This window comes from Oryctolagus cuniculus, chromosome 1 (assembly GCF_051225735.1).
Source record: "Oryctolagus cuniculus isolate XC-2025 breed Fujian yellow rabbit chromosome 1, ASM5122573v1, whole genome shotgun sequence".
In the NCBI taxonomy this organism is placed as follows: domain Eukaryota; kingdom Metazoa; phylum Chordata; class Mammalia; order Lagomorpha; family Leporidae; genus Oryctolagus; species Oryctolagus cuniculus.
In genome coordinates, this window is record NC_142867.1 from 145,101,132 (window position 1) to 145,113,307 (window position 12,176).

Below are 12,176 nucleotides of genomic sequence, written 5' to 3' on the forward strand. Positions count from 1 at the left end.
CAGTTCTGAGACTGTTCTATGTTCATATGTTCATATAGCTTGTGGCCTTTTTATATAAAATGGAGAACCTTTTTTTTTTGACAGGCAGAATTAGACAGTGAGAGAGAGACAGAGAGAAAGGTCTTCCTTTCCATTGGTTCACTCCCCAAATGGCCGCTACAGTGGCCGTGCGCTGCGCCAATCCGAAGCCAGGAGCCAGGTGCTTCCTCCTGGTCTCCCATGCAGGTGGCACTTGGGCCATCCTCCACTCCACTCCTGGGCCACAGCAGAGAGCTGGACTGGAAGAGGAGCAACGGGGACAGAATCCGGCGCCCCAACTGGGACTAGAACCCGGGGTGCTGGCGCCGCAGGTGGAGGATTAGCCAAGTGAGCCATGGCACTGGCCAAAATGGAGAAACTTTTTACTATCTCTGTAAGGAAAGATTGTACTTTCTAGTGGCTGCTCTAGCTCTTTATTTATTTATTTATTTATTTTATTTATTTTTTTTTTTTTTGACAGGCAGAGTGGACAGTGAGAGAGAGAAACAGAGAGAAAGGTCTTCCTTTGCCGTTGGTTCACCCTCCAATGGCCGCCGCGGCCGGCGCACCGCGCTGATCCGATGGCAGGAGCCAGGAGCCAGGTGCTTTTCCTGGTCTCCCATGGGGTGCAGGGCCCAAGCACCTGGGCCATCCTCCACTGCACTCCCTGGCCACAGCAGAGGGCTGGCCTGGAAGAGGGGCAACTGGGACAGAATCCAGCGCCCCGACCGGGACTAGAACCCGGTGTGCCGGCGCCGCTAGGCAGAGGATTAGCCTAGTGAGCCGCGGCGCCGGCCAGGCTGCTCTAGCTCTTACATATATCCAGATGTAATGCAGTGTGGCCTATTGGTATTGATGTTTTATTGCTTTGAGTTAAATGGAGAAGCCTTACTTCCCTAATGTCTTTAGTTCTTAAATATAACTGCCCTATGTATTTCTTCTGTATACGTTAGACATATCAGATGGTGCTATAATTTTTGCTTCATCCAATTATATGATTTAATTCATTCACGAGAATAAGTTATATATGGTCATTCCAAAGATTTTTTTTTTCTTTCTGAAGTTCCAAATCTTCTGCTATCATTTGGTTCTTATAGAATTCCCTCCAGTCATTCTTTGCTCAAGCAGTTCATTGTGACCATTTATTTAAGAAAAAGTTATTGATTTATTTATTTGCAAGGTAGAGTTACAGAGATAGAGAGAGAGAGAGAGATCGATCTTCCATCTGCTGCTTCACTCCCCAAATGGTTGGAGCTGAGCTGATCTGAAGCCAGGAGCCAGGGGTCTTCTCCAGGTCTCTCACACAAGCACAGGGGACCACATACTTGGGTCACTTTACACTGCCTTCCAAGGCCATAAGCAAAGAGCTGGATCAGAAGAGGAGCAGCTGGGACACGATCCAGTGCCCATATGCGATGCTGGTGCCACAGGCGGAGGCCGAGCCTACTATGCTACAGTGATAGCCCCTTATAAAGAATATCTTAACATTAACTACTAGCAAACCAAATTCAGTAACATTTAAAAAGTATTATTCAACATAAACAAATAGGATTTATTCCAGAAATGCAAGGATAGTTCAATAGAGGAAAATAAATCCATGTATTACACCACTTTACAGAATGAAGAGGAAAAACTACATAATCATCTTAACTGATTAAGAAGCAGCATTTGACAAGTCAATACCTTTTCATGATTAAAAACAAAAACATAACAAACCAGGGATAGAAGGAACTATTTCAGCAAAATAAAAGCCATATAAGAAAAATGCAAAGCAAACATCCATGTGAAACTGGAAGTTTTTCCTCTAAGATCAGGAACAAGAAAAGGAAGTTAGCTTAGTTTGCCACTAGAAATTCTAGGCATAGCAATTAGGCAAGAAAATGAAATAAAAGACATCTAAATTGGGAAGGAAGAAGTAAAATTATCTCTTTGTGCAGATAACATGATTTTATATGTAGAAAACTTTAAAGATTCTATAAAAATGTATTAGAACTACTACATAAATCCAGCAAATATCAGGGAATAGTCATCATGCAAAAAAAAACAATTGCATTTCAATATAGTTAACAATGAACAATTTGAAAAAGAATTATAAAAATAATTCCATATACAACAGCATCAAAAGAGCAAAACACAATTAAAGACGTGAAAGTCTTCTATAGTTGAAACCACAAAACTATACTGAAATGAAAAATGACATAAATAAATGGAAACATAACCCGTGCTCATATTGTTAAAACGTCAGTACCACCCAAGGTGATCCAGATTCAGATTCAATGCAATCTCTATCAAAATCTCAATATTTGAACAGAAAAATCCATCCTGAAATTAATATGAAACCTCAAGTGACCACGAATAGCCAAGACCATCTTGAAAAAGAAGAGCAAAGCTGGGGGACACAGAATTCCTCATTTCAAAACTCCCTACAGAGCTGCATTATTCAAAACACTGGCATGGAGACAGGTATTATCCAGACTAATGGATAAGACCACGAGGCACAGAAATGCAATTTGGCTTACACAGATGACTTTGGAAAAGACTGCTGAGACCATCTGATGGGCATCATACAGTCTTTTCATCAACACTGGGTGCTGGGAAAACAGGACACTTACACGCAAAAGAACGACGCCGGCTCCTTACCTGCCACTCTGAGTCAAAATGGATCAAAGACTTAATGAAACAACAGCACTCTTAGAAGAAAACATACAGACACCACTTCGATACAGTGGATTTGGCAGTGATTTCTTGGTTATGACACTGAAGGCACTGGCAACAAGAGAAGAAACAGACAGATTGGACTACATGAAACAAAAATTCTGTGCATCAAAAGACACTGTCAACCAAATAAAATGTAACCCAAAGAAACAGGAGAAATGTGTATCATATCAGGGTCCCTCAAAAAGTTTGTACAAAAATGGAATTAAATTAAAAGGTAAGTTTATTTTTGGTGCAAAACATTTTTAAGCTCTATATATAGTTTTTTTCATAATATACATTTTCTATGAACTTCCTGAAATATCCTCATAGATCTACTTAGAGATTAATATCCAAAAAATATTGATACCTCCTAAATCTCAGCAACAAAGAGAAAAACATCCTGACTGTAAAATAGCAAAGGAGAGATACAGACACTTCTCCAAAGAAAATAGACAAACAGGGGGCAGGGGCAGCACTGTGGTGTAGCAGGTAAAGCTGCTACCTGAGACACCAGCACCCCCTATGAGCACCGGTTCATATCCTGGCTGCTCCACTTCTGCTCCAGCTTCCTGCTAATACACCTGGAAAAGAAGCAGAAGATGGGCCAAGTGCTTGGGTCCCTGCACCCATGTAGGAGACCTGGAAAAGCTCTTGGCTTTGGTCTGGTCCAGCCCTGGTCATTGCAGCCATTTGAGGAGTGAACCAGCAGATGGAAGACCTTTCTCTCTCTGTCTAACTCTACCTTTCAAATAATAAAATAAATCTTTATTTAAAAAAAGAAAATACACAAACTGACCATAAGCACATAGAGACTCAGTATCACTAATCATTAGGGAAATGTAAATCAAAACTACAACAAGATAACACTTTATACTCACAGGGAGGCTACCATCAAATCAAACCACAGCAAGTGTTGGTAAACGTGGAAGAATCAGAACCCCGTGTGCTGCTGGTGGGAATGTAAAATGGCATAGGTGCTGTGGAAAGTAATACGGAAATCCCTCAAAAAGTTAAACAAAATTACCGTATGATTCGGCCACAGCACTAGCAGTAGGATCCTAACAATTCACAGCAGGGCCTTGAAGAGACAGTGGTATATCCTTGTCCACAGCAGCATCATTCACAGCAGCTGAAACATGGAAGTAACCAAAATATCCCTCAGCAGATGAACGGACAGGCAACATGTGCTACAGAACACAATGGAGGGTTAATCAGACTTAAAAGGGGAGGAAATTCTAGAATATACTACAACACACATGAGCCTTGAGGGCATAATGCTAAGTAAAAAAGCCAGTTGCAAGAAGACAAATATTTGTGATTCCATTTATGTGAGGTATTTAGAATAGTCAAACTCATAGAGACAGAAGTAGAATCACCGCTGCCAGGTGCTGAGGTGTAGGAGGAATGGGAGGTAATGTTGAATGGGAATTGAGTTTCAGTTTTGCAAAATGGTAAGTTATGTAAAGCGATGATGGTGATGGTCGTAAAACATTAGCAAGTATTGGGGCTGGTGCTGTGGTGCAGCGAGTTAAAGCCCCAGCCTTCAGGGCCGGCATCCCATGTGGGTGCTGGTTCAAGTCCCAGCTGCTTCTCTTCCAGTCCAGCTCTCTGCTATGGCCTGGGAAAGCAGTAGATGATGGCCCAACTCATTGGGCCCCTGGACCTGCATGGGACACCCAGAAGCAGCCCCTGGCTCCTGGCTTCAGATCAGCTCAGTTCTGGCCATTGTGGTCATTTGGGGAGTGAACCAGCGGAATGGAAAACCTTTCTCTCTCTCTAACTCCTCTGTCTTTCAAAATAAATAAAATAATTCTTTTACAAAAAAATTTATCAAGTATTTAATAGCACTAAATGCACATTTAAGTATCATTAAGATAGTGACTTTTGTTACGTGTATTTTATCAGAATAAAAAAAATTTTAGAAGACACATAAATGACCAAGAAAAAACCCAAATGCCCCAAAAACTTTTAAGATAACACACTGAGATACTATCTCATACTAACTGAATCTGGGAAAAATCAAGAAGTCAGACAATGTTAACTGTCGGTCAAGCTTGTAGGGCATTGGAAACTTATTTGCTGCTGCTGGGAGTGTGAACTGGGACAATAATTTTGAGAAATAATTTGTCATCCCATAGGAAATTGAACCTGTTCGTACCCCTAAGCTCATAAATTCTTCTTAGCTAGAGAAACTTGCCTGTGGGCACCCAGAGACAAATGCAAACACAAACAACTCAAATTTCCAACACTAATAAAAGTGATAAAGTGTGGAATATCCACACAATGGAATGCTATACAACAGTGAACACAAATCTCACATGTCAATATGGATAGATGCAAGGAACATGCCAAGAAAAACAGCAAGTCATGGGGCTGGCATTGTGGTACAGCGGGCTAAGCTGCTGCCTGTGATGCTGGCATCCCATATGAGTGCCAGTTTGAGTCTTGGCTGCTTCACTTTCAACCCAGCTCCTGGCTAATGTACCCTCAACTAGGGCCAGGCCAAAGGCAGAAGTCCAATAATTCCATCTGGGTCTCCAATATGGGTGACAGGAAACCAAATCTTTGTGCCATCACCTACTATCTCCCAGATGCATTAGTAGGAAGCTGGATTGGAAGAAGAAAACCAGGTGCTCTGATATGGCTGTGGTGTGCCAAGTGGCAACTTAAACACTGTACCAATTGCCTCCCCCTGAAAGAGAACTTTAAAAAATGGTTAATTCTTTCAATTATATAATTCTTTATTCCAAGGTTAGGCACTAAAAGTTTCTCGTTAGAAAGAGTTATATTGTATTTACCTTTATGGTCCTGATTCATACTCTGGGCGCACAGACCATGCATTTATCTGCCCTGGCTGCTGCAGACCTGGTGCTCAGGGTAGAGGGCAGGACTGGGTTGTCATTAGGGGTTAAATCCGATCTAGAGATAATGACATGCAAAGTCAAGTCTATCTGTAAGTTTTGTAAGCGAATGACTGTATAACAGAGAAAAGCAGAGTCCCAAAGTATGAGGGAAGGTTTAAAGTTCAGGAGCAACAGGAAAAATACAAGCCAAGTTTTAAGAAGGAAACGAGCATACATTATTGCATTTCAAGAAAGCACAAAAAGCAGTGTCAGGTAATGGGAGGCCAGAGCCACTGGATTTGGTGACTAGACAAATGATTATAGATAGTCACCACAGAACCCAAACTGGCATTTCCATGTAAGACGTGTGGCAAGGCCATGGAGACAATGAGCAGCAGCCACTCATCAAGACAGCATCCAGGTTCTCTTGTACTGGAACTCCACTGTGGGCTTACAGGACATGCGTAGAAAATCACTGATCATCTAATCTGGACCCTGCCAAAATTGACTCAGGAAATGTCACCCACCACTCCCAGGAACATTAAGTTTAATATCAGCTGGAACCACAGGACATGGCCAGTATTTGATTTCTCACTCACAAGAACAGTTACTTCATATGGCCCGTTTTGTTAAAGATTTATTTATTTGAAAGGCAGAGTGACAGAGAAAGAGAGAGATGGAGAGACAGAGAGAATGCCAGGCCAGGCCAAAGCCAGGAGACAGGGACTCCACCCTGGTGTCCTACATGGGAGGCATAGGCCCAAGCATTTGGGCCATCTTCCTCCGCCTTCTCAGGTGCATTACCAGGAAGCTGGATCAGAAGCAGAGTAGCCAGACTTAAACTGCTGTTTCAAGAAGTGGCCTCGCCCACTGTACAACCGTGTCAGCCCAGTCAGCTTTGAATTTTTAAGAGAGACAATGGTAAAGCAATTCACTACAGCAACACCCGAGGGTACAGGCGGACTGCAACCTAACGGTCAGGGATGTAGGAACATACCCCACAGATGTGATGTCCTCCCCCAACAGGCACTCTTAGAGCAAAACACCTTTTTATTTTGATCAAGAAAGCCAGGGCGCAGGGGCTTAATGATCTCTTGTGAATACATAAAACTTGTGCTTTCATCGTGAAAGGCTCATGACAGCACTCTTACTGAGATGTCGATTTCAGGGACCCGATGGCTTAGGACGGAGGCTCATCAAGCTCCCCCGCTGAATAGCTGCTCTGTGATTCCTTACAAACCAGTCTATTGTCACTCTTGTGCGACTCAGAGATCAGCTCAAGCCTAAAAGCACAACCAAACAATAATAATAACAACGTTCCTGAGGAACACACCTATGTTGACTTTTTCTCCTGTCACTTTACCTGTAAACAGCTCAACCAGCTCGCACTCCAAAGGGCTACCTTAAGTAATGTATTATTATTTTGGGTCACATTCCTAAAAATAAAAGCACCAAAGGGAATGTCCTTTTTTATTTACCTGAACTGAAAGGATATTAATGTTTATTAACTTTGAAACAATAGGGGCTGGCCCTCTGGTGTAGTAGGTTAAGCCTCCACCTGTGGTGCTGGTATCCCATATGGGTGCCAGTTCGAGTCCTGGCTGATCCACTTTTTAATTTTTTTTTAAAGATTTTATTTACTTGAGAGGTAGAGTTACAGACAGTGAGAGGGAGAGACAGAGAGAAAGGTCTTCCTTCCGTTGGTTCACCCCCCAAATGGCCACAATGGCCGGAGCTGTGCCGACCCGAAGCCAGGAGCCAGGAGCTTCTTCTCAGTCTCCCATGTGGGTGAAGGGGCCCAAGGACTCGGGCCATCTTCCACTGCTTTCCCAGGCCACAGCAGAGAGCTGGACTGGAAGAGGAGCAGCTGGGACTAGAATCAGCACCCATATGGGATGCCAGCGCCACAGGCGGAGGATTAACCTACTGTGCTATGGCAGTAGGAAGAAGCTGCTGGCTCCAGGCTTCTGATCAGCCCAGCTCCGGCCATTGCAGCATTTGGGGAATGAACCAGCGGATGGAAGACTTCTGTCTCTCCCTCTTTCGGTAACTCTGTCTCTCAAATCAATAAATCTTTTTTTAAATAAAATCCAAAAAATTATTTTTAAAAAGAGACAGTAACAGTCTTATGAGTGATTTGTCACTTTGAATTACCACCCAACATTATTTGGGGGCCTTTTCATATCAAGAACTTGGGCATACATTCTTGCTACTTTTCAGACATCTAGAGAATGTCTGAAATAACATCTTAGCTTATCAGGAAGAACTTCCCAGTCCAGAGAAAATAAAGAAACATTATCCCACTTGAATTATATTATTTTATGGACTCCAGAGTGATGAAGCACTCAGAAAAAAAAACAGAAAGCTGGTTGAAATTATGATTCAGTAGATCAGCATAGTTTGAGTTATGCAAATGGAATAAGCAAGTGCTACAGCACCAGCAATTTGTCTCCAAGAGCATTAGCAAGTTCTCTGAAGTGGCAACACCCACAAGTGGCAAGAAAGCAGGCACTTCCTCTAAGTGTGACATGCTAGCGATGGTGGTGTGGCAGCAGACAGAGCCAGTTCAGCCTTTCCAGGAGACAGAAGGTTTGGACAATATGCTGCTCCCTAATGCGATCATGGAATCACGTCCAAAGGGATCCTGAGGTCTCCAAGAATGCTGCAGGCTGGGCAGCTCCACATGGCTGAGAGTCCACAGGCAGCAGCGAGGGTGCAGAATAGTTTGTAAGATGTGGTGTCCTTTGCCCCGCTGATATGAATAGTGTATCTTGGTCAGTCTGTCGAAAGAATTAAGCGAGGTAACAGGTGCAGCTGGCTCATAAGAAATTAGTACACGTGTTCTTGATCTTCTGGCTTCAGCTGACCCAATTTTTGCAAACTTCTCCCAATACATACGATTTCTGTTCTCTGAGCTACAAAGAACTCCTCATCCATTCAAATGTAGGAGAGCAGGAATCTTACAGGCCTGGGGATTTTCCTCAACCATTCCCTGTCCAGGGAGACTTCTGTATGTTCATGGAAAATGTGTGCTGTCTTTTAATGACCTATTTCCTCAAACAGTCTGAGCCCCACTCCCAGACCTAGCCTCTCCCCACCCTCACATCCCCAACTCATTCGGACCAAGATGGAGTCAGGACAAGCTAGGGTCCGACACGCTGACCACTCAGGCTACAACTCAATCTGCCCATCAGGGTAACTGGAGAGCCCCACTTGGCCTGTATCTGCAGGGTGTGCACGACGCAAGGGCATCAAGGCAAAGAAGTGCAAGACTAGGGTTATGGGTTACTCTTCACTTTTATTCAGACAAATACAGCAGTTGTATGTAGCCTGACTAATTTCCCCGTCACATCCCCCTTTCAGGCTGGTGTACTTGGAGTTTTCGACATGCACTGGTGGTCACATCAGGATGGTAGAATTTGAAACAGGCAAACAGCTGGCTCCTCAGAACAGAACAGTGCACCTGCCCATGTGAGGCCAGCTGAGATGAGGACAAACATCTGTTTTGTTACCAACTCTGTTTTTTTTTTTTTTTTTTTTGGACAGGCAGAGTGGACAGTGAGAGAGAGAGACAGAGAGAAAGGTCTTCCTTTGCCGTTGGTTCACCCTCCAATGGCCGCCGCGGCCGGCGCGCTGCGGCCGGCGCACCGCACTGATCCGATGGCAGGAGCCAGGAGCCAGGTGCTTTTCCTGGTCTCCCATGAGGTGCAGGGCCCAAGCACCTGGGCCATCCTCCACTGCACTCCCAGGCCACAGCAGAGAGCTGGCCTGGAAGAGGGGCAACCGGGACAGAATCCGGCGCCCCGACTGGGACTAGAACCCGGTGTGCCGGCGCCGCTAGGCGGAGGATTAGCCTAGTGAGCCACGGCGCCGGCCCACCAACTCTGTTTTTATAATGTACTTCTGCACAAAATGCAATTGTTCCCTCTGCTTCCTCGCGCCAGGCACTTGGAAAATAAGATATTTCAGGAGACAAGACAGCTCACTAACATCCACTGAATGATTGCCCAAGAAAATTTAAATGGTATGGAGGAAAACTGCATTTAGCATTTGCCACTAGAGTTAATGAGACCAATAATGACTAAAATATTCTTGATGTATAAGAGTTTAAATCAGGGACGTTGGAGTAATTTCATTTGTTCTAAATTAGTCTTGTTTCCCCTGAAACTCTGTCTTTAAGTAGTAGTTTCTTTAGTCTGGAAGTGGTCTGGTTAATATTCCCTTTCTTCGGAAACCTTCCTCTCTATGGCTTGGCCTCTACTATTCCCATATGTTAATTTAAAGAAACGGTATGGCTTCCATTGTTGATTGACAAGTTGGTCTTCAAGGAACTAGTTCAGGTAGTCACTTTTTCTTATCTGAAGCCTCCTAGTGTGAATACAACCTGAATGGGTCAAATTCAATTTAAAAACCATAATCCTCATAACAAGCAGCCAACAACAGAGCCCTGAGATAAATGGGTATGTGGACCTACAGATTTAGAAATACGGGGCCTGGGCCAGGCTTCTTGGCTAAGACCCCGTCAGCAGACAGGGGCCTGATCCTGACTCCCTCCAGCTGCCCCAGTCTGCAATGTGCCAGAGAGTGCAGGGCTGGCGCAGGACCTCCATCCTGCACAGCTGCCCCTTCTGTGGAGTCCCCGGCAGGACAGAGGCAGGTCCTCCTCTGAGCAATGTCCCCCACTGCCTGCCTCTGATCCACATCCTGGGCTCAGCAGCGGCCCGAGGCAGAGGGAAACAAGGCCTGCTGTGTCGAGAACTGCTCCTGTGACAGCCCAGGCTGCTGGTCATCTGGCAGCCTGGCAAAAAGCAACTCTGCTTTCTACAAGTAAAATTCCCCAACCGCTTCACAGTCAGTCCATGAAGAGAAAGCGGGATCACTCTAGAAAACAACACACTTTGGAAATCTCGGTCACAATTACACAAAGAAAAGCAAAAACCAGAAATTTTCAAACAGTTTTTAAAAACCCTTTAAAAATGTTATATCAATAGCCTTCTTAGTAACAAATATAAAATGGTTTAAGACACTTGGTGACTTTCTTAGGTCATGTTTTGCGGGGGGGTGGGGAGGGATGAATACACAGTGAGGTTTTGCTACCAAAATCATCTATTTGGTAAAATATCTAGGAAGCATTTGATCAAGAAAATAACTATTTTGGAAAGAAGAGCTACGACTTCTTCCAAAATGTCAAAAAGAATAAGAATGTAAACACCACATACTTGAAATGTTAATAATATTCATTCAGTCAAATAAATAAAACAAAGTGGCACCAACTCGATGGCAAGTTTTCAAAACAAAAATGTAGCTCAAAGATATTTTTAAATAAATAAATGCTCCAAACAGGAATGATCACTCTCAGCACAAACCAACAGCATTCAAAATAAAGTGCTATGAGAGAAAGTAGCTCCACAGACTTCAGCTTATTCTCATATGAACAGAAAGGTCGTCTGGTCTGAAATACTCATCACGAGAGAAAGTTAGTTTCCTTGGAGGCCAGGCTTTGGGCTATCTTTTGTCATTTTTCTTTTTTCTTCCAATGTATGCTTAAATATTTTCTTCAGGGTGTTGTAAACTACTGGTCCATTTTCAGAATCAAAATTAACCTAGAAACAAAGCAAATTTATATTTAGGACACTGTAACAAGAATTCTAACCAGGTGCTGGCACTGTGGTGTAGCAAGTAAAGCCACCACCTGAGGCACTGGCATCCCACATGGGCATTGGTTTGTGTCCTGACTACTCCACTTCCTTTTCCCCACCCCGGCCTGGTTTTTTAAAGATTTATTTATTTGAAGGTCAGAGTTACAGGGAGAGAGAGAAAGAGAAATCTTCCATCTGCTTTGCTCATTCCCCAGATGTGATGGTCAAGTCTGGGCCTGGGGCCAGAGCTGGAAGCCAGGAACTCAGCTCAGGTCTCACATGTGGGTAGCAAGGACCCAAGTACTTGGGCCTGGCTGCTCCCGTTCTGATCCAACTCCCTGTTAATGCATCTGGGAAAGCAGTAAAAGATGCCCCAACTGCTTGGGTCCTTGCACCCATGTGGGAAACCTGGAAGAAGCTCCTGGCTCCTGGCTTTGGTCTGGCCCAGCCCTGGCTGTTGTGGCCATTTGGGGAGTGGACCAACGATGGAAGACCTCTCTTTGTGTGTCCCTCTCCCTCTCTCTCTGTAACTCTGCCTTTCAAATAAATGAAATATATCTAAAAACAACAACAAAAAAGAGGTTCCAACATGGTGGAATAGTGACAGCATGGTCTCATCTAGGCTAAGTGAAATTAATATTAAGTAAGTGGAGAAAGTGCAGTGTCAGGCAAACCTGCAGGGGACGTGCAGTGGGAGGTCCTGCGAAGGCGGTGGAAATGGCCTGGACCTGTGTTAAGGCGCAGACACGCACAACAAGCAAGACCCAAGGACCCAGAGCCGCTGGATCTGGCAAACAAGGTGGAGGCAGACTGCAGGGCCCACACCACTCTTGATAGAGTGGAGGGAGAGCCTAGTGGACTGCACCGTTTCAGTCTGGCCTGGATCCCTCAGGGCAGTAGGACAACTGCTTACCCAGAGAGAGGAAGCAAAGAAAAAAAAAACAAAAACCAGTGGTGTCTGTCTGTCTGTCTGTCTGTC

The 12,176-nt window shown here is 44.2% G+C and overlaps 1 protein-coding gene across 9 annotated transcripts in view; it reads right to left on the reverse strand.

Annotated features, from left to right (window-relative positions):
- Window positions 1-1,159: 1,159 nt before the first annotated feature.
- PTPDC1 (protein tyrosine phosphatase domain containing 1) overlaps window positions 1,160-12,176 on the reverse strand; it is a 103,800-nt gene continuing 92,783 nt past the window's right edge. For 7 of the 9 annotated variants that reach the window (XM_008257292.5, XM_089336033.1, XM_089336030.1 and 4 more), the window contains one exon: window positions 8,837-11,161. In XM_008257292.5, coding sequence (XP_008255514.1) covers window positions 11,036-11,161 — 126 coding nt within the window. In that variant the 3' untranslated portion in view covers window positions 8,837-11,035. Of the gene's footprint in view, window positions 2,785-3,739; window positions 3,845-8,836; window positions 11,162-12,176 lie in introns of those variants that run through there. The other 2 variants (XR_016236323.1, XR_016236322.1) reach the window with 2 other exon arrangements.